The sequence below is a fragment of the Orycteropus afer genome, unplaced genomic scaffold, assembly GCF_000298275.1.
Source record: "Orycteropus afer afer isolate SDZICR_OR568_19922 unplaced genomic scaffold, OryAfe1.0 scaffold00037, whole genome shotgun sequence".
NCBI classification, from domain to species: domain Eukaryota; kingdom Metazoa; phylum Chordata; class Mammalia; order Tubulidentata; family Orycteropodidae; genus Orycteropus; species Orycteropus afer.
This window is the reverse complement of record NW_006921624.1, coordinates 16,383,778-16,405,449: the sequence shown is the minus strand read 5'-3', so window position 1 is coordinate 16,405,449 and position 21,672 is coordinate 16,383,778. Positions and strand designations below refer to the sequence as shown.

The following is a 21,672-nucleotide window of genomic DNA, read 5'->3' as shown; positions in this document are numbered from 1 at the left end:
ATTTTTGGTTTATTTGGTCTTCACCTTCTACGACTTTTTTAGGGTACATATTCTTTTTGTCATAAATGTAATGTCATGAGAGCATTGTTTGTTTCATAACCTAACAAGTATGGCACTGACATAGGTTCTTCTATTTTCTAGAAAATTTTACAATTAGTATCCTTTTATCTTTTTAAGGCATATTGCATATATACATTATATGCATGCTTTCTTAAAAAAATGATTTTAATTTACAATTTTTCTACATAAGGGAAAAATGGAATTATGGTAGTTAGCAAAAAAAGGCTATAGTCTTGTTCATCACAAGCATGCTGATAGGTATAAACACATGTTTATTAAATGAAATATATCTTTTGAGGATAAAAAAAAAAGGGAGGGAGGGAGCCTATATGTAAATGAAGTTGTGGATTCAATAAGTCAGACTCTTATCTGACTGGCACCAAACCACACAAAACCTTTTAAAGTCTAGTTAGTGTAGTCTAAATGGATGCTCCAAAGTCTATTCATGAATTCCATTACAAGGATTCCACTTTCTACTTTCAAAAGAAATGGGGATTAGGGTGAGGGTTGTCACATAAGCTAATTTTCAATATATATCAAGTCTTGTGGGGTCTAGGAACAAATACTGCCATTGGTTAGTGTTTAAGTACATGAGTTCATCTTCTTCCTCTTTCACACCTGACCTTGCCTTTGCAGTTTGGTAGGGGGTGGCTGTTCATCCCTCAGTGGGTGATGGTTGGCTTTTCATCATTAGTTTCCTCGCTAAACCACAGAGTGGTCATTACTATGAACTCCAGCCAAGATGGTGTGGTTGAGAGAGGAAGCTGAGCGGTCAGAGCCTTCCGTGGGGCCACTGGTGTTTTCGCTGCGTTGGCAGCAGAGGATCTGTCGGAAGGTGGCACTCATCTCTTTGTCGCGGTAGGAGTAGATGATGGGGTTCATGGCAGAGTTGAATTCAGCAAGGAGAAGGAAAAATTTCTCAAAGGCCAGAACGTTACACTGTGGACAGCACACATCTAGAAGTAACAAGACGAGTCCAGGAGTCCAGCAGATGATAAAGGCACCTACAGTGACACAGACAGGGATAAGGATTCAAAAAGAAGAAAAAAAAAGATAATTATAAAACAAGCGACCATAAAGACTTTCAGTTAGTGATCTAAACATAAAAATACTGAGATTCAAAGCTACTAGATAATCATTTCAAGTCAAATGTTCATTTTCTGATATAATCAGAAAAAGTTTTAATGACGACAAAATAATCAATAAAACCTCATTAATTCCGATCCTACTGAGTATATATGAGTCACTGGTGTTGATTATTTTGAGCAAAAATGAAGAGTTTGATAAGCAAACGAGCCATGAAAAACTGCATTGTGTCTCCTGAGTGGAGACATGGTTTATAACAGCATATGACTGCTTTCGGGTGAAAGATAAGCATTAATGACAAATATTCCTTAATGTTTTAGTTAAAGCTCAGTTTCTGAATTCAGGATGCCTGGGCTCAAATTCTTGCTTTGCCATTTAATAAACTGAGTGAACTAAGGAAATTACTTCTCTTACCTTAGTTTTCTCATCTGAAAAAAAAAATTGATCATATTTACCTTATTAAGTTTGTTTTAAGCATTGAATGAGTGCTAAGTGCTAAGGTAATAACCATTCAGTATTAGCACCATCGACAATATTGTTATTATCTGCTCAGTAGCATAGGCTGATTAGGAAATACAATTTCCCATGATAACATTTATGTTTACTTTTATTTTTATTCAACAATTACTTACAATAGTGCTTTCCTATGTGCTTTACAAATATTAACTCATTTAATCTCCACTCTAGCCGTATGAGAGAAACAATTATCCCTGTTGTACAGACAAGGAGCGTGAACCCTGAAAGGTTAAAGAACTAGCTCGAAGCCACAGTACTGGAAAGTGAAAGTCAGGATACCAATCCCAGAGTTTCCATTCTTACAGGGTCCATGTTCTAGAAAATACTACATTATACTTTCATTTCTTGAAACTAGTAAGTATCCTAAACCAAATTGTATGCTTTAGATGTTTTACTAATCTAGATCAGCTTTGTTCTTTCTTCCCCCAACTATTTTAAATCATTAAGATTTTACTCTAACCATTAAGACCAAAGCAAAACCAAACCAACTGCCATCAAATCGATTCCTACTCACAGTGACCCTACCAAACAGAGTAGAACTGCCCTATAGGCTTTCCAAGGCTATGTATCTTTCAGGATCAGACTGCCTCATCTGTCTCCTGTGGAGTGGCTGGTGGGTTTGAACCACCTACCTTTTGGAAAGCAGCTGAACGTATTAACCACTACCTCACCAGACCTAATTGTAAGAGAAATGGAAATATAGATTAGATTCTTAATTCCATTTTATTTAGCTCCTGAGATCACTTACCATTGGGCTCCTAGGGAAATGGAGGTTGTGAAACAGCATTATACCCTACTTCCACACTATCTCAGTATTTGCTGGGGTTCTTTGGTTGAAAGGACATGAGTCAATGGGGCCCTTGGGCCCCATCATGTCCCATTATATGTCACCTAATGGGCACCACATGTGTAATCAGGCCATACAATGAGCAGGCAGAGCATAGGGATGATGCCAGCAGGCCACTGGAATCTATGGATTGAAACAGTGGCTGGCTGAGGTGGGCACAGGTTTGGACTGGGGTCTTAGACTTCAACTAACCTCAAGGCATAAGTTTCACAAAATGTAAACAAATGAGAATTAGTCTCCAAACAGCCCAGTTTTGAATGTGAGTTTTCTTTCTTGAACTTTTTCAGCAGGGAAATGAAAATAAAGAAGCGGGCAAAGTACCCCCATAAAGCTCTTTGTTCTACAACACGAACGTGGATTGGTTTTAACTGCTGTTCACTTTGAAGACAGTCCAAGGTGCTTCATTTTCTAATAAATGCAATACCTTAGACTTTCCTGAGAGAGAAAAAAATATTTCAAATATCAGAAGATAATAGCCAAGAAGTTATTTGAACTTCAAGTGAAAATGTTAATAGAGCATTCATTCCAAGTCCTTGAATTTCCTTGCTTGAAATTCACTCAGAAAGCTAAACATAAAGCAAAATCAAAGGAATGCCTCTTGGGTTTCAGAAATAATGCATTACTCATTGAGAAGCCAGGAAGGGAATTATTCTCAGGGTGGAAAATGCTTGGATGGAAAATGCATGGTCCCATTATTCCATTTACTTGGAAACGAAAAACATGCAGGCCCCTCATGAATGGGAGAACATTCTTTCAAGTTTCTTTTCTCCTTTCTTTTATCAAAGCTCTAATTGAGCTCAAATACAGTGAGATCTTGATTAGATAGTAGCAGCAGGTATCTCCTTCCAGGAGGCAGAGAGTGAACATCCTTATTCTTACATTATTACTCACGTTGTCAGAGTTTGTTCAAAAATGACAGAATTCAAATATGCTTATTTGTTGTTTATAAACCATTGCCGTCAAAGTCAATTCCAACTCACGGTGAACCTATAGGACAGAACAGAACCGCCCCACAGGGTTTCCAAGCCTGTAATCCTCATGGGCACAGACAGACATCTTTATTCCTGGGAGGGCTGGTGGGTTTGAACCACCGACCTTTCAGTTAGCGGCCAACCACTTAACCACTGTGCCAACAGAGCTTCTTATTTGTTGTTTATAGTTTCTTCTAATTTTAAAATAAAAAAAAAAAAAGAGTAAGGTTTGTCCAGAAAGAATCATGGCCCTAGAAACTAGCCCACGGGCCTTCCTTTTAGACCAAAATTGCAGATTCTTCCTAGATCAGAGACAGGAAGTGGGAAAACTCCATGGCTTTGCACACGAGTTAATATATGTGAACACTTCACTGAGGACCTTGGAGTCATTTCTCTTTTTCACTAAAAGAAACGTTTTCAGTTCTGTGATCAGGCCACTGCAGTGTCCTAACACTCTGTGTTTAGATCTTCAAGGCTCTATCAAGTAATTTAAGGAAGTACCAAAACCAAACTCACTGCCATCAAGTTAGATCAAACTCACAGCGACCCCTTCTTGGGTTTCGGAGACAGTGTCACTACGGAAGTAGATTGCCCAACTTTCCTTCTGAGGAGTGGCTGGTGGGTTTGAACGCCAGCCTTCTGGTTAGCAGTCAAATGCCTTAGGCACTACACCACCAGAGCGCCTTTAAGGAAGTACAGTGCTCAGAAAATCGACAAGTAAAACCACCACATAGAGATTTTCCTTATTCTCCCTTTCCTTCTCTTTCACAGAAGTGTCAAACTAACGAAAGATGAGAATGCATTAACAAAAGGGAAAATGGGGCCTGGAAAATTCCAATATTGAGTAATTATTCTGAAATCACTTCCTCAAATGATGAGTTATGAGTTGTCCCCATGCTTCTAAAAACAAAAAAAACATGCCAGTCAAGCTCTCTAAGTAATGGTCCATCCTAACTCAGTCTTACAGGATTTGAGATGTGCATCAGAGACTCCACCAATACATAATCAGTAGACAATCAAGTTCACATATGTTCAGAGTTAATAAGAATGAAAGGAACCTCTGTCTTAGCATCTGTAAACTAGAGAGGTAATGGTTTCCTGCCTACTTCATATGGTACAGTGAGGATCAAACGGAGACACCATATGTAAAAGCCCATCATAAACTGAGTATCTACCTGACTGCCACTCCCATTGCCACTGTGAGTGGCAAAGTCTCTTGAGGGCTAGTGTAGCACAGTAGCAGGGCAAATGCCCCCCAGGGCAGAAGGTGGAACCATGTTCCGAATGACAGATGCCTGACGTTACAAAAAGCTCTGAGATGATACTAGCTTATTTATAAGATCTTCAGAGGACCTGCAATTGGGTGAGAGGAAATTGACAAGAAGGGAAAGGGAACACAGAGAAGCATGGAAGCCAAAAACGTTTCGGAGGTTTCTCATGGAGTCAACTCAAACCTACCAGAGGTTTCTTAGATCTCAGCAGCTACCAAGATACAGGATAAAATAACACTCTATAAAATGATACTCTATAGCCAGTGGTTTAGGTAGTCTGTACATTTTCATTCAGCACCTTTCTGGTGGAGGAGTCCCCACAGAGCAACGCATAAAACCTAGCAATGACAAGAACAATATGAAAGTAAAGCTCAAGTAGTTCAGGAGTCTCTGGGTGGCACAAACGGTCACACACTGGACCACTAACCAGAAGGCTGGCAGTCCAAACCCACACAGAGGTGCTTCGGAACACAGACCTGGGGATTTGCTTCCAAAGGTCACAGCCATGAAAAACCCTATGCAGCAGCTCGACTCTGCACCTATTGGGTTGTTGTGAGTCAGAATTAATTACATGGCAACTAAGAACAACAAGAGGAGCTCTGGTAGCATAGTGCCTAAGGCACTTGACTGCTAACCAGAAGGCTGGTGGTTCAAACCCTCCAGCCACTCCTCGGAAGAAAGGTTGGGCAATCTACTTCCGTAGTGATACTGCCTCAGAAACCCAAGGAGGGGTCACTATGAGTTGGGTCCGACTCGACGGCACATAACAACAACAACAACAAGTGGCTTATTATTTACTATAAAGTCAGAAGCAGATGATGAGGCATCCAAGATCACAAAGGCCTTCTCGATCTGGCTAGGGCATTTGAAATTTTCTAGTCCAGTTCTGGTTCTCAAGCCTAGCTACCCACTGCAATAACCTGCTAAGCTTATAAAAATAATGACCCATGTTTAGTCATCTTTGAAATCTTTATTTTGTTGGCCTCATCGGCCAGATTTTCTTTTAACAACACTGATGACAGAGTGGGAAAAGAAAATATCAGATATTTCCAAATTCCAGAGTAGAAATAATGAGCACCTGAGTCAGGACAGTGGCAATGCAGGGAGAGAGGGGTGGAAAGATTGGAAACATTTTAGGAGATGGACTGCATGAGACAGATGAGGAAGAAGAAAGAGTCCTGGATTTTCAATTTGAGTGAAGGAAGAATGATGGCACCGCTCACTGAAGGAGGAAACACAGGAGAAACTGTTGGTTGTTTTGTGAGGGGAAGTGAGAAGAGCAGAAATGATGAAGTTGACTTGACATCTTTTAGCATCGGAGGAAGATATCAAGCTAGGGCCATGACAATTTGAGTCCTGGGAAACTGTCTCTCAAAGTGCCTGGTTACCAAGAGTAGTTAAATTCTGCATGATTTGCCAAAATTAAAAGTAACATAGTACGAAGGATATTAAAAAAAAAAAATGATCTATGGGATGGAATAAATAACAGAAGTTGCTCTTCCTAGAGCAAGCTTCATTCTTTTCTTATACATCTGTCAACTCAATCTGTGAGAGCCCCGATGCCCACAAGGAGGGAGGGAGAGTCCTGGCATGCAGACGCCAAGGGCAGCGAGGAAGAAGGCTGTTTGGAACAACAGGTCACAGCTGCAGAACAAGATCATATTACCACACCTTCCCTCAAATCTACACAATCTCATCAGCTGAATAATGCTTACCATCTGGTCTCACAATTAGAGTTTTTTCTAGAGTGCCTCTTTCATAACTAGTTGAACTCTGCTTCCATATGGAACGTAAGAGCCAAAGCTAGAGGGGAAAAACGTTCTTGGCGGAGAAGACCTCTCGGGAGAGAGCCCAGGATGTTTTTATGAAAAAAACAGAAAGCTTTTCCAGTCTGGCTGACAAATTTGCAATTTTTTGCAAAACTCAGACACCCCACAGATTCAAATTAAGTCAAGGTAAATTGAAGATCTCAGTAATAGCCTTACCCATCTCAGAAGCTTGTGATAGGAATGAAATAAGAAATAAGTGATTCAAGCACATAAACTACTTTCTCTAATGCCACTGAATTGTGTATTCCTTCAGAGAAAGCATATTGGTATCCCAGAACCCAATCCAATTTTAGTTCATCTCTGTAGTTATAGGCCTTTATCAGCCTAGATCCCTGAGTTACTATGTGGAAGGAGCTCCCTGGAGGGCTTCTGACCTGCAACATATTTTGTATGATTGAGAGAAAAGCTTATATGCATTGAGCTACTAATATTTCTGGTAGCATAGTGGCTAAAGCACTTGACTGTTAACCAGAAGGCTGTCGGTTCAAACCCACCAGCCACTCCTCGGAAGGAAGGCTGGGCAATCCTACTTCCGTAGTGATACTGCCTCGGAAACCCAAGGAGAGGTCGCTATGAGTCGGGGCCGACTCGACGGCACATAACAACAACAACAACAACATTTGTTACTGTAGCATAAACTATCCTATTGTTACTAATCAGAGGTAGATTACCTAGTAAAAAAGGTAAGCATGGGCTTACTTGTGTTTATTTACTAATCTGTAGTAAACAATTTCACATGTGTTTTAGCACAGTAGGAGCTATGGTGGTGTAGTGCCTAAGACATCTGACAGCTGGTGGTTCAAACCTACCAGCCACTCCTCAGCAGGAAGATTGTGCAATCTACTTCCATAGAGATACTGCCTTGGAAACCCAAGGAGGCATGGCTATGACTTGAGATCGACTTGATGGCGCTGAGTTTGGCTTTTTTTTTTTTGGTTTTTACTACATCTGTTCTTAAGTCTCATACCCATCCTCCATGCTTTAGCTACAGGGGGTGGGGTATAGGGTGTATTAAGGGGAGAGAATATATCCTACTTCCTGGCATAGTACATCTTACCATTTTTTAAAATATAGAATATACTTCTAATTATCAGCATAATCAATATTCATCCATAATATTAACTATGTCCATTTTTCCTGTGTAGTAGTTTTTGTTGTTGTTTGTTTCTCAGTGATGGGTAAAGTAGGTCAGACAATCCAATTTTTTATTTTCAAGAATGCTTTCTTGCTCTCTGATGAATGTTTCTATATAGCAATGTGTCCCACTTTAGTCGATACAGGATCTTCTTGAATCTGTGGGGATATTACATAGAATTCATTGGAAGCTATTCTGTGTGTCCTGTGCTATCTGTTCCCATGTGAGGTGCTATGCCACCTACAAAAAACTGGGAGGGACCATACTTCCGGGAATGTCCCTCTGTTATGCAGGAGATTTCCCTGACTAGAGGCCTCCATTAATTTAAGAAGACAGCATAATCAGCTGCTTCCAAAGCCAGCTTCTTCCTGTATTTGAAACATCCAGTGAATGTTATCTAATGAGTAGGCAAAGTGCAGTACTAGTCAATCACATGGGGAGATGTGTGTTTCTCTGATAGCTAGCAAATGAAACTCAAGATGCACAAATACACACACACACACACACACACACACTACCTTCCCAAGGGAGCCTATGGCTCCCATAGCAGCCTATGGCCTCTGAGGTTGCTATACATGGTAAGCAAACAAAATAGGAAATGCTTTTGTTTACTTTCAACAAAACTAATGCAGTCTGAACCATGTTAAGATGGGTCATTGCCTCACCGTTTCCTCCCTCAATAAGTCTTCTGATTTATGCCCTGCTGTCTGAGGTTAAGACTGGTTCACCAGAGCATAATTACTCAGCAGTAACTACGAAACAATGCTACTCCACAAGCATGCCATGTGATTTTCTTGTAAACACTGTCCATTTTCAAATGGGTGTATTGGCCTGGGCAGTGTTTCATTCTGTTGCACATAAGGGTGCTATCAGCTGGAGCCGACTTGATGGCACCTACCAATAACAACATTGAACCAGTGAAATGCATACATGCACACACATACATGCACACACGTGTGTGGATACAGTTTCTGCATTTTAGTGTCTTAAAAAGGTCCTGCCATTTATTTTCTTTGACTTGCAGATCATGAAACACTAAGACAGTGCCAGTTAACATTCTTCACACAGAAAATAATCCCTCAGCCTCAAAATGGTAAAATCTGTTTTGTTTCCTAAACTTAGTAAGAGCTTGAAAATTTTTGAAAAGCAAATTATTTCACCTTTATCTTAAAAGTAATAAATCTTAAACACCGCAGAAAAGTATGGTTTTCAACTCCAGACCAACACCATTTAATTCAGTAAGTGATACTAAACTTACTGCACAACTATGATTTAGCTGTTTCCAAGGCAATGTGAATAATATTTATCCCTTAAAAGGGTAAATGAAATTCCCCCTAGACTCTTTCTCTAGCAAAAGTTCAACACAAACAGGAAGTTTATAATTGTTTTTTAACATATTTAATTTTCAGCTATGAATTAAGATTCTCCCCTAATGATTTAAGTCTGAACAAGTGCCGAAATCTGGCTCAAAAAATGCTTATGGAGTCTACTGATGACAGAACCCTGTGGATTTTGTTCTTTGCAGTTCATGAACTTCTGGCATGGGTCAGCGAGACATGTATTACTCAGGAGACAAACATCAAGCACAGCAAAACGGAATGGAAATTTCATTTATAACTCATTTTCTTACTAATAAATTAGGGAAAATAATGAAATATTTTTCCACCTAAAAACATCTCTGTATGTGTATGTATGTAAATGTATGTGTGTGTGTATATATATATATATGTACATGTATGTGTGTGTGTGTCTGTATAATTATTATTTTAAACAGCAGAAAGACATAAAAAGGAAAAGCAGAAATTGCAAACGTGGTCATTCTTTTTGAGACTGGCTATGTTCTCCTATGGTTGCCAAATGTGCTGGGCTGATATTTACAAAGCACAGATTCTTGGCAGAAGAGGGAAGAGGTACAGTCTGTTCTATATTGTAGCTGTGAGCCTAAGATACCTCCCTTTCTCAAGAACGTTGTCATCAAAACAATTATTCAATTGGGAAATGGGTGTTTAGGCTAAAGAGTTCTAGATTCACTATCATAAAAGTGTTTTTTTGACATGGATTTCAATTACAAGTTCAGAGTAAAAAATTCATTGAGCAAAACTGACAAAACCAAGTCTAAGCATCTCAAGTCAATTCTGACTAGTACATAAATCCTAACCAAAAGTCACTGAGTTGTTAAAGCATGGAAATAAACTGCAAAAATGTCACTTATAGGAATTTATTCTATGGAGAGACATAGCCTATCCTGTAGCTATGGCCACACTTTGCAGGAAACACTGCAAAAAAAAAAAAAAAGAGTAAGACATAAAAAACAAATAATATAGTGGCAGAAGTAAGTCCTTCCTTAGTAGTAATTCCTATAAAGGCTGCAAAAACGGCAAGGAGGCCACATGTTCTGACCTCCTCTAATCCCACAAGAGGAAGACAGAATTACTATCAATAGCCCAAGGCCTATTTCTGAGAGGCCAGACATGCTGCCTCCCTCCAGTCTTTTCTCCAACTGTTCCTCCCAAAGCACCCACCACCTCTCTCTTGGGTTCTATAATGCGCTGCAGTGGCCACACAGAACTCACGGATTACGGGGTTTATTAGGGAAGCACCAGGCTACAACTCAAGTTCAGGAAGAACGCTCAGTCTCTCTCCCAGCCCACCGTCCCTCAGCCAACACAGTCTCTTTCCCAGCAGTGCTGGTCCCTTGGTGTCTCACTCAGCAATGTGTGTCTCTTGCGTCTCTTTCCCAGCAGCACGTGTCTCTTTCGGCAGCACGTCTTCCTCAACCAGCAGTCAGAGAGAATTCTACCTCCAGGAGGCCTCCTTTTGAGCCCGGAAGGGTGGTCAAACTAGCCAATCACAGCATCAGAATGCTAAGCACGTGAGAGAGAGTGGGAACCTCCCAGAACATTGTATTGTGCCACACCCAACAGAAATAACCCAGGTGGATAGCTTCAGCAATCAGGAGCTCCTCAGTTGCTCATAGAAAATCCCACCCTGGAGTTTATAAAGACTTATGGGTAGAAAAGCCACACTAAGTAATTTACTACACTGCAAAGGCAAAGGGATTAAATACTCCAATCAAAATGCACAGAGTGGCAGAACAGAGAGGGGGTGGGGAGACCATGGTCCACCTACTCGCTGTCTACAAGAGATACATCTTAGGCTCGAACACACAAGTGGGCTGAAGGTGAAAGGATGAAAAGAAATAATCCATGCAAATAGTAAGCAAAAGGGAGCTTTAAGTCAAAATCTGTTGTAAGAGACAAGACAGACATTATAAAATGGTGAGGGTTAATTAATCAAGAACATGTAACAATTATATAAATGCTAACATCAGAGCCCCCAACACATGAAGCAAACACTGACACAACTGAAGAGATAAACAGGTCTGCAATGACAGTTGGAGACTTCAAAAAACGATTTTCAATAATAAGCAAAATATCTAGAACTGTAATATCGAGAAAGAAAAACAAATGTCACTTTAAGAATGTATCCTCTAGATGCAGCCACACACACAGTAAAGTTATATACATGCCCAGAATTCTTTACAATATTACTTATTTTTTCAAAAAATATAAATAACCTACATAACCATAAAGAAATAAATTACATTGTACCCATAAAGTAGAATTCTAGTCCGCTTTTAAAAGTTGATTAATACTCTGTGTCTGTTTCCTGGTGTGGAATGATCACTAAGATATATTGTTAAGTAAAAAGAACAAGATGTACAGCAATATGTATAATATGCTACCAATCGTGCTTGAAAAACAACAATAGCAACAACAACAAGAATTGGACACAACACAGATGTCCTGTAATAAAATCCATTGGGGCTACAGGGCATTTTTAAAAATGTTTAAAACAGAAACTCATAAAAACAACACCCTCAACATTGTATTTGACCTTCAAACATAAATTAGTATTTATGTGACAATCCTTTGATATAAAGCCAAGGTTTTTTATCTGAATATGAATCCAGTGATTGCAGTCCTAGCTTCGGAGCAGAAGTCATCCTCATAAAGCATCACATACCACTTCCGGTTTGGCTCCTCTGAAGTTGAGTCAGAACTTAAAACTGTCATAAAGCAATTTCAGTACAAAAACCTTGCAGATATTCTATGCTTTTCCCAAAATTTTGAGAGTTGTTTTTACTAGCAATTTTAAAGCAATTCCTTTTTGTGACTTGCCTTCATTGAATATTACCAAAGCAATCACCTTAGTTTTCAGAGAAATAATGTTTTCTTTTTAACTTCATTTTTATTGGATAATATAATATTTAACTAGTTACATAATTTAATAACCTGTCATAAAAAAATGATGCCTGGTAACTGTCAGGAGGTGAATTACTTGGCCTTTTGGCCATAGTCTATTAACCTTTCTTTCTTTTTTTTTTTTTTTTTAAATCATTCATCTAATACATGAGGGTCTAATTTATGTCAGGTAGGAGCTCTGGTGGTATAGTGGCGTAGGGCCTAAGGCATTTGACTCCCAGCCAAAAGGCTGGCAGTTCAAACCCACCAGCCACTCCTCAGAAGGAAGACTGGGCAATCTGCTTTGTTAGTAATATGGCCTCAGAAACTGAAGGGAGGGGAGTCACTATGAGTTGAATCGACTCCACAGCAGTGAGTTTTTTCCATTCTAGGTACCAAGGATATAGCAAAAAATCAAACAAGGAAGTTTCAATCCTCATTCAGATTAGATTCTGAGAAAGGAAAGATAACAAACAAGATAAATTAAGTAAAATATTTTTTATACAGAGATGGTATTTGAAGACGGTGGGAGAGCAAGAATAGAATCAAGGTTAGCAATTAGGAAGCTCTTACCATTATCCAGGCAAGGAACGGTGGTGGCTTTGAATTTGTTAATGAATCATATTTTTATGGATGTGAGGAGAAAGAGAAGCGGCAAGGCCACCTGTAAGTCACTGAAATAATGCATTTAGCAACAAGGTTGTCACTGGTGATAGTTTCCGTGGAGACTTGGGGATAGAAGCCTAGGTTTAAGACAGAACCTGAGAGGAGAAATTAGATACTTCAAGTATAAACATCTCTTTTAGCAGGTTTGCTGTGAAGAGAAGAGAAAGGTAGCTGTGGGCATTAGTTATGTTTTACAGAGACTGGGTTAACATATCAAGCAGAATTAGAGAATGCTAGTTAAGGAGCTCTGATAGCGTAGTGCCTAAGGCACTTGACTGCTAATCAGAAGTCTGGCGGTTCAAACCCACCAGCCACTCCTCGGAAGGAAGATGGGTCAATCTACTTCCGAAGTGATACTGCCTCGGAAACCCAAGGAGGGGTCGCTATGAGTCGGGTCCGACTCGACGGCACATAACAACAACAACGACGACAGTTAAGAACGTACATATATACCCCCAAAACAAACACACACACACACACACACACACATATACATACATCTCTTTCACACATGTGCTTATTTGTGCAGAGATTAGTTTTGAAATGTTACATCATGAATTGGTTATTATCAATGACTGAGTGGCAGAGCAATTCTTCACTATGTATTATTTTTCATTATTAAAATATTCTTTGCCATGAATTGATTTTATTTAAAAGGTTATTGACTGTTAAAATCATAATAGAATTTACATCTTCCAACACTAAGCTAAATAACAAAATGCCTATTGAATGGCCAGAAACTTAAAACCACTGTAGTTTTGTTGTTGCACAAAAAAATGGCATTCTACTGTTACTATAAAATAATCAGTAGTGGCTCTTATAATGTACATCCTAATTAAATTATTTATTGTATTCAAATAAAATGATGAACACTCAATCAACAGAAGGAATCTCTATAACATTGTTTAAATCCTTTAAATCCATCCCCTTAATAAAATCACAGTTTTGCATGTTGTTTGGGCTATATATTCTATTGACTACAACATATACCAATACCTTATTTATTATTTTATAATGACGCAGTGTAGTAAATTACTTAGTGTGGCTTTTCTACCCATAAGTCTTTGTAAACTCCCTGGCGAATTTGCCATGAGCAACTGAGGAGCTCCTGATTGCTGAAGTTATCCACCTGGGGTACTTCTGTTGAGCAGTGGCACAAAGCCATGTTCCAGGAAGGTCGCTCTCTCTCAGGTGCTTGGATTCTGATGTTATGATTGGTTAGTTTGGCCACTCTGCCAGGCTCAAAAGGAGGTCTCCTAGAGTCAGAAGAAGTCTCTCTGACTGCCAGCTGGGAAGGACGTGTTGCTGAAAGAGACACATGCTCCTGAGAGACACGTGCTGCTGGGAAAGAGACGCAAGAGACACGCATTGCTGAGTGAGACACCAGGGGACTTGCTGCTGGGAGAGACTGGGAGAGGCTGTGTTGGTTGAGAGACAGCGGGCTGAGAGAGACTGACCATTTTTCCTGAACTTGAATTATAGCCTGGTGCTTCCCTAATAAACCCCATAATCTGTGAGTTCTGTGTGACCACTTCAGTGAAATATCAAACCCAGCAGAAAGGTGGTGAGTGATGCAGGAGGAACAGCTGGTGTCAGGGTTGGTGAAAGGGCTGGAGGGAGGCAGCATGTCTGGCCTGACAGGAATAGGCCTCGGGCTACTGATGGTGATTCTGTCTTCCTCTTGTATGGTTAGAGGAGGTTTGGAGAAGTGACCTCCTTGCCCCTTTGGCAAATGGATATTATTGGCAGCTCTGGTGGTGTAGTGCCTTAGGCATTTGACTGCTAACCAGAAGGCTGGCAGTTCAAACCCACCAGCCACTCCTCAGAAGGAAGATAGGACAATGTACTTCTGTAGTGATACCGCCTTGGACACCCAAGGAGGGGTCGCTATGAATTGAAATTGACTCGACAGCAGTGAGTTTGGTTTTGGCTTTTGGGATATTATACCATTATACTGGTAAAACACTGATTTTGAACAACTTCCCATTAATTCATTTTATGAAGGAATAAGAATAATGAGAGAGAAATGAACTATATGCATTCAACTCAAGACCTTAGAAAAAACAAAAGCATAAAACATAGAATGAAATTAAAAAATAAAATATAATGAAATAAAAAATAAAAATAATAAGCCATCAAAAAAAGCCAATATTTGAGGAAAAAAGACAGATGTCTTATAAAGAAAGAAACATAGAAAAGTCAGAAAGAGATAATCATAGATAATGAAAGAATTTACACAAATTATAGGAAGTTATATATAATTATTTTCTAAAAATTAGAAAATATGGCTAAAAAATGGATGCTTTACTAAGGAAACAGAAACTTTGAAAACCTGAATATACCCATAACAAAAGAAAAATAAATAGAAAATACAGTTTTTTAAAAACCTTCTTTTGCCTCCTGTCAAAAGGCACAGACATAGATGTATTCATGGATGAATTTAAGCAAACCAAAAGGGAGCAGATTCAGTCCTATAGAATTTACATAATTCTAAAGCATAAAAATTTTTCTAACAACTCCAGTTCATTCTAAGAAACTAATATAAACTGTAAAAGATAGAGAAAAATGCATGCACACACCCAAATTGTAGTTTTTACTCAATGGATTCAGACTGATGTACCGAACGCATTTCCATTAAAGTCAGCAATAAGATAAGGGCATCAGCTTTAAGTTGTCCTAGCCAATGCACTATGCCAGGAAAGAAAAACTAGAACTACATATATTAAAAAAAAGAATGAATTATTTTCAGGTTGTCTACTTAATAATAAAAAGGCTAAATATCTAATAACCATTCAATGAAATATTAGAAATAATCTTTAAAACTCAGCAACACAGCATATGTAAATTATAAAACAAAACAAAATAGCTTTCTTATAATGAAAATTAAAGTCTCATCTACAAGATAATAATCTAACAAGAAATACTTTATCCTTCCATAAAATGAATTATTTAACTTTAATGACAGAAATCCATCACTCATCTATCAGTCTGTTGAACTGTGGTGGGTTGCAAGTTGTTGTGATGCTGGAAGCTATGCCACCAGTATTTCAAATACAAGCAGGGTCACCCACAGTTGGCAGGTTTCAATGGGGCTTCCACACTAAGATGGAATCAGGAAGAAGGACTGGCAATCTATTTCTTAGAAAAATTGGTCCATGAAACTTACGAATAGTAGCAGAACACAGTCTGATTAGTGCTGGAAAATGAGTCCCTCAGATTGGAAGGCACTCAAAACATGACTGCGGAAGAACTGCCTTCTAAAAGCAGAGTTGGCTTTTTGGATATTGTACCATTATACTGGTAAAATACTGATTTTGGACAGCTTTCCATTAATTCATTTTATGAAGGAATAAGCATAATGAGAAAGAAATGAACTATATGCATTCAACTCAAGACCTTATAATGAAAATTACAAGTTGACTGTAATGCATGAATGGAGGGCAGCTTTCAGGATTTCCATTTGCTGATATGGCATGACCTAAAATAAGAAGAAACAGCTACAAACATCCATTAATAACTGGAATAAGGAAACTAAAGTATGAATCTAGGAAAACTGGAAGTTATCAATATTGAAATGGAATGCTTAAAGATAGATATCCTAGGCACCAGTGAGTTGAACTGAATACCTGGTATTGCCCATTTTGAACTTGGCAATCACATGGTCTTCTACATTGGCAATGACAAATTGATGTTGAATAGCATCACATTTATCATCAAAAAGAATATTGCAAGATCTATCATGAAGTACAACACTGTCAGGGATAGGAAAATATCCATACGCTGCAGGAAGACCAGTTAATACAACTATTATTCCAATTTACACATCAATCACTACTGCCAAAGATGAAGAAATTAAAGACTGAAACGAACTTCTGCTGTTTGCAATCGATCAAATATGCAATCAAGATACATTGATAATTAGTGGTTATTAGAATATGAAAGCTAGAAATAAAAAGGAAGCATCAGTAGCTGGAAAATATGGGCTTGGTGATAGAAATAACACTGGAGATCACATGATAGAATATTTCAATATCAATGACTCATTCATGCAAATATCTTTTCAACTACATAAATAGTGACTAAGTGGACCACGCTAGATGAAATACACAGAAATCAAATCAACTACATCTGTGGAAAGAGAAGTTGGTGAAGTTCAATATGATCTGTCAGAAAAGACCAGGGACTAACTGTGGAATAGACTATCAATTGCTCATATGCAAGTTCAAGTTGAAGCTGAAGAAAATTAAAACAAGCCCAGCAAGAGCCAAAGCTTGACCTTGAATATATCCCATCTGAATTTAGAGACCATCTCAAGAATAGACTAGATGCATTTAACACCAATGACTAAAGAACAGATGAGCTGTGGGATGACATCAAAGACATCATACATGAGAAAGCAAAAAGTTACTGAAAAGACAAGAAAGAAAGTAAGAAAATGGATGTCAGAAGAGACTCTGAAACTTGCTCTTGGTTTTTTAGGAGGTAGCAAATGATCAAAAACTGATGGTACTCAAGGAAGCAGTCCAAGCTGCACTGAAGGCATTGGCAAAAAAAACAAAGCCTCAGGAACTGATGGAATACCAATTGAGATGGTTCAACAAACAAAAGCAATGCTGGAAGTGCTCACTCACCTATGCCAAGAAATGTGGAAAAGGGTTAGCTAGCTGGCCAACAAACTGGAAGAGATGCATATTTATGCCCATTCCAAGAAAAGTGATCCAGCAAAATGAGGAAATTATCAAACAATATCATTAGTATCACACATAAGTAAAATTTTGCTGAAGGTAATTTTAAAATGTTGGTAGCACTACATTAACAGGGAGCTTCTAGAAATTCAAGCCAGATGGGAGAGGATGTGAAACAAGGGATAACATTGCTGATGTCAGATGGATCTTGGCTGAAAGCAGAAAAAGACATTTATCTGTGTTTCAGTGAGTGTACAAAGGCATTTGACTGTGTGGATCATAACAAATTATGGTTACCATTTCAAAGAATGGTAATTCCAGAACACTTAAATGTGCTCATGTAAGACCTGCCACTGAAAGGTGGAGGTACTCACCACTTGGAACAATCAACCATATGAGACTAAAAGGGCAGCATTTGCCCAGGGATAAAGGACCGAAGGCAGAGGAGGACAGGTAAGAAGGACAAATGGAAACAGTAAACACAGGGAGGAAGTGGGAAGAGTGCTGTTACATGGTGGAGACTGCATTCAATGTCATGAAATAAAATGTGCATGAATTATTGAATGGTAAACCAATTTTTCTCTGTAAACTTTCACCTAAATCACAATAAAAAGTTAAATACAAGCAAATAAAATCAGGAAATGTGTGTGCCAGGGTTCTATCCTTTCGCCACACTTATTCAATCTGTATGCTGAGCAAATAATCTGAGATGCTGGATTATATGCAGAAAAACATGACATTAGGATTGGAGGAAGACTTGTTAACAACCTGTAATATACAGGTGACAAAAACTTTGCTTGCTGAAAGGGGAGAGGACTTGCTGATGAAGACAAAGATTAGAACTTTCAGTATGAATTACAGCTCAACGGGGGGGGCGGGGGGGGGAACCTGACAAATGGACCAAAAAGTCACCATGATGATAAATGGAGAAAATACTGAAGTGATCAAGGATTTCATTTTACTTGGAGCCACAAAAATATCAATGTTCATGGAAGCAGCAGTCAAGAAATCAAATGACATATTGCATTGGGTGAATCTGCTGCAAAAGACCTCTTTAAAACGTTAAGAAGCATTGTCAATCGCAGAAGGACAAAAATTGTATGAGCCCATTACTGTAAAAAGACAAAGAAAGGTTTGCTTAAGAAAGGGAACTCACTTTGTAGGTTACCGGGTTGGGAAGGGAAGGGCAAGGATTAATTTCGGACAAGTTGGGGACCACACACTGATGTGGGTAAGGGGAGGGATGGTATAGAAAGAGTCTGTGACCACCATGAGAGCATTAGGAAAAGGGAGGACACTGAATTGTGCACATAAGATATAAATGACAGAGGCTAATACCAGTATATCCACAATACTGCATTACCATTAACACCAAATACCAGGCTAAGATAAACACATAAACATCTGAGAAGATCAGATGGGGGTCGGTGAAGAGGATTATACTCTAGATCAAGGATAGATTCATCTAAGGCTAATCTTGCACAGATACCAGTGATACAAAATACCCATAATCCTTACAGAAACAACAGAAGACAGACATAGAGTAAGCCCACACAGACAGCCAGACACTGGGAGAGAGAGCCAATGGATCTACCATCTCAGGACCACAGTACTGAGAGACACCAGACTCAACTGGCACAACAAAATACATAAAAATATTGTTTCTCAACCTACATTGGTAAGTAGAGACTGGGGTCTTAAAAGTTTTCAAGAGGCCATCTAAGATGTTAATGGTCCCCTATCGTCAGAAGTGAAGAAGAGTGCAAAAAACCAAGGGCATTTGGAAGCAATCAGCCCTATGACATGATGGCCCTTGAGACCAGAACAACTAGATGGTGCTCAGCTACCAATGCCAACCACTCAGGAAAGGATCAAATCTGGAGATCCTAGATAGAGTGGGAGGAAAAACATGGAACAAAATCCAAAAACACAATAATGACCAGAATTACTGGTCGGATGGAATCTGTTGGGACCCCCAACACTATAGCCTTGGGATACATTTTGGGCCTGGAATAAAACTCACTCCCAGGGGCTGGCTCTCAGCCAAATAGTAAATAAGACGTACACACAGATCACTCAACTCAGGGTGACGCACCCACATACTCTATGGAGATGCATCCACTGGAACAATCACCCACAGGGAACTAGCAGGGCAACATTCACGTGGAGGAAATGCAGGACACACAGAAGTGTATAACTATGGGGGCATGGGGGTGGGGGTTCCTGGGCAGGGAGAGGAGGAGACTTGGTTAGGGTTGGGGATGGTAATTGGGGAGTGAAACCAAATGTACACAAAATGTTGAATGCAAAACAAACTCTGCTCTGTAAACTAAAGCACGATTTTAAAAAAAAAGAATGTTAAGAAGCAAAGATGTCACTTTGAAGACTTGAAGACTAAGGTGCACCTGACCAAAGCCATGGTATTTTCAATCATCTCATATGCATGTGAAAGCTGGATGGTGAATAAGGAGGATCAAAGAGGAACAGATGTCTTTGAAATATGGTGTTGGCGAAGAATACAGAATATACCATTCCAAGAATGTTCTTTGGAGGCAAGGATGGTGCGACTTCATCTCACATCCTGTGGACATGTTTTCAGGAGGGACCAGTCCTTGGAGAAGGTCTTCAGGCTTGGTAAAGTACAGGGTCAATGAGAAAAAGGAAGATTTTCAATTGGATGGATTGGCACGGTGGCTACAATGATGGGCTCGAATGTAGCAAGGACTGTGCGGATGGCACAGGACTGGGCAGTGTTTCTTTCTGTTGTACCTAGGGTTGCTAGGGCGAATCAGAACCCACCGGACAGCACCTAACAAAACATGGCGGAAATGGGACCTAAATAAATGCAGTGGCATACCATATTCTTAGACATCAATTCTTTTCTAATTAATTGGTAAATAAAACCCATTTGGGAGAGGAGCAAGTTAATGAATGGTACGTGTTCATGTTTTAAAGAAGAACACAGAGGCAGATAGACCTGAGGTCAGATACTATTTCTTCCCCTTACTAAGCTGTGTGACTTTGGACAAGTTATTCCATTTTGCTTAGCCTCAATTTCCTTATCTGTCAAATAGGATACTGTCTAATTTCATCACTGGTGCAAAGATTGAGACTCCATAAGGAAAATATAAAGCACAGGGCCATTTAATAGGTTATTTAATTCTTCTTTCCTTTCCTCCTCCTTCAGAGTATACCCAAGGAATAAGCCTCTAAGAAATATGGATCTTTAGAGTGAACTGTTTATTGGTTTAACTAGAGACAGTGATAGAAAACTGGAGAGTGGCATTCCCTTCTAGACCTGTGACACCAGGCACAGAGTGACTTTCTACCATCAGGCTGTCCTCCTAGAGCTGAAAAAAATTCTGAAGTAACCCACCAGCATTTCTTGATGAGCTCTAATACTTCAGAGTCAGCTCTCTTTCTGCTTAAAGTTGAAAATGAGTATTTCCTTTTAATTTCTTAATCTTAGACCATATCTCACTTGAAAAAGAGTATGAAGTAAGAGATAAATTAGTAAAAAAAAAAAAAAAAAAAAGTTAAGGGTCCTTTACTTCACTACCCTACCAGCTGCTCACTCCATGGGAGAAAGAGAAAGATGAGGCAGTCTGCTTCCATGAGATTTATAGCATTGGAAACCCTGTGGGGCAGTTCCACTCTGTCCTATAGGATTGCTATGAGTCAAAAATGACTTGGCGGCGGTGGGTGTGTTTTTTGGTTACTGCCCTACGCTTCAGAAAGAGAGGAACAATTTCAAGAGCAATGGCCTACCTCAGCCTGCTCTGCCGCTTCAGGATTCTTTCCCAGGGAACACAGCCATCACCCCCAAGTCCACAACTCCTCTTATCTGTCTAGAAAAGAACAGCTTCAAGGGGTAAGATGAAATCGTTTTGTCTTTGGAGAGCGTGGGAACAGAGAGTGCAGTGGGCATTCCATTTGTGTAGTGGATGCTCTCCTCTGAAGATGCTCAGAGCTGTGGAAGAGTCACAGCCCAGCGACACCCAGTGGAGATTCTGGGCAGCTGGCTCCAAGCTGGACTCATCATTGTGGGCTCCCCAGAGAGAGCTAGGGACAGTTCAGATCTTCCTAGCTGGGAAAAAGAATGAGACTGACTTGCTTTTTAATTACAGGAGCTGGCCCAGCTGAGATATTTGAAGAAAACAGATAAGGCAGAGAGAGACCTCCTTCAGAGAGTTAGACACAGGCCTCCCATTTCTGTTTCCTGCACGTTACAGCTCTGGGGTGGGGAGGGTGTTGGAATGTACCATCTATTCGCTTTTCAGCTCCTATCGACCCCACGTGACAGAGCAGAACTCGGTATGATTTATTAGGCTGTAACTCTGGTAGCATAGTGGCTAAAGCACT

The 21,672-nt window shown here is 39.5% G+C and overlaps 1 protein-coding gene across 1 annotated transcript in view; it reads right to left on the bottom strand.

The window, feature by feature from the left end:
- Positions 1-762: 762 nt before the first annotated feature.
- LPAR1 (lysophosphatidic acid receptor 1) overlaps positions 763-21,672 on the bottom strand; it is a 65,184-nt gene continuing 44,274 nt past the window's right edge. Inside the window, exon 2 of the mRNA XM_007936718.2 lies at positions 763-1,064. Within this exon, the coding sequence (XP_007934909.1) occupies positions 763-1,064 (302 nt within the window). The remainder of the gene's footprint in view (positions 1,065-21,672) is intronic.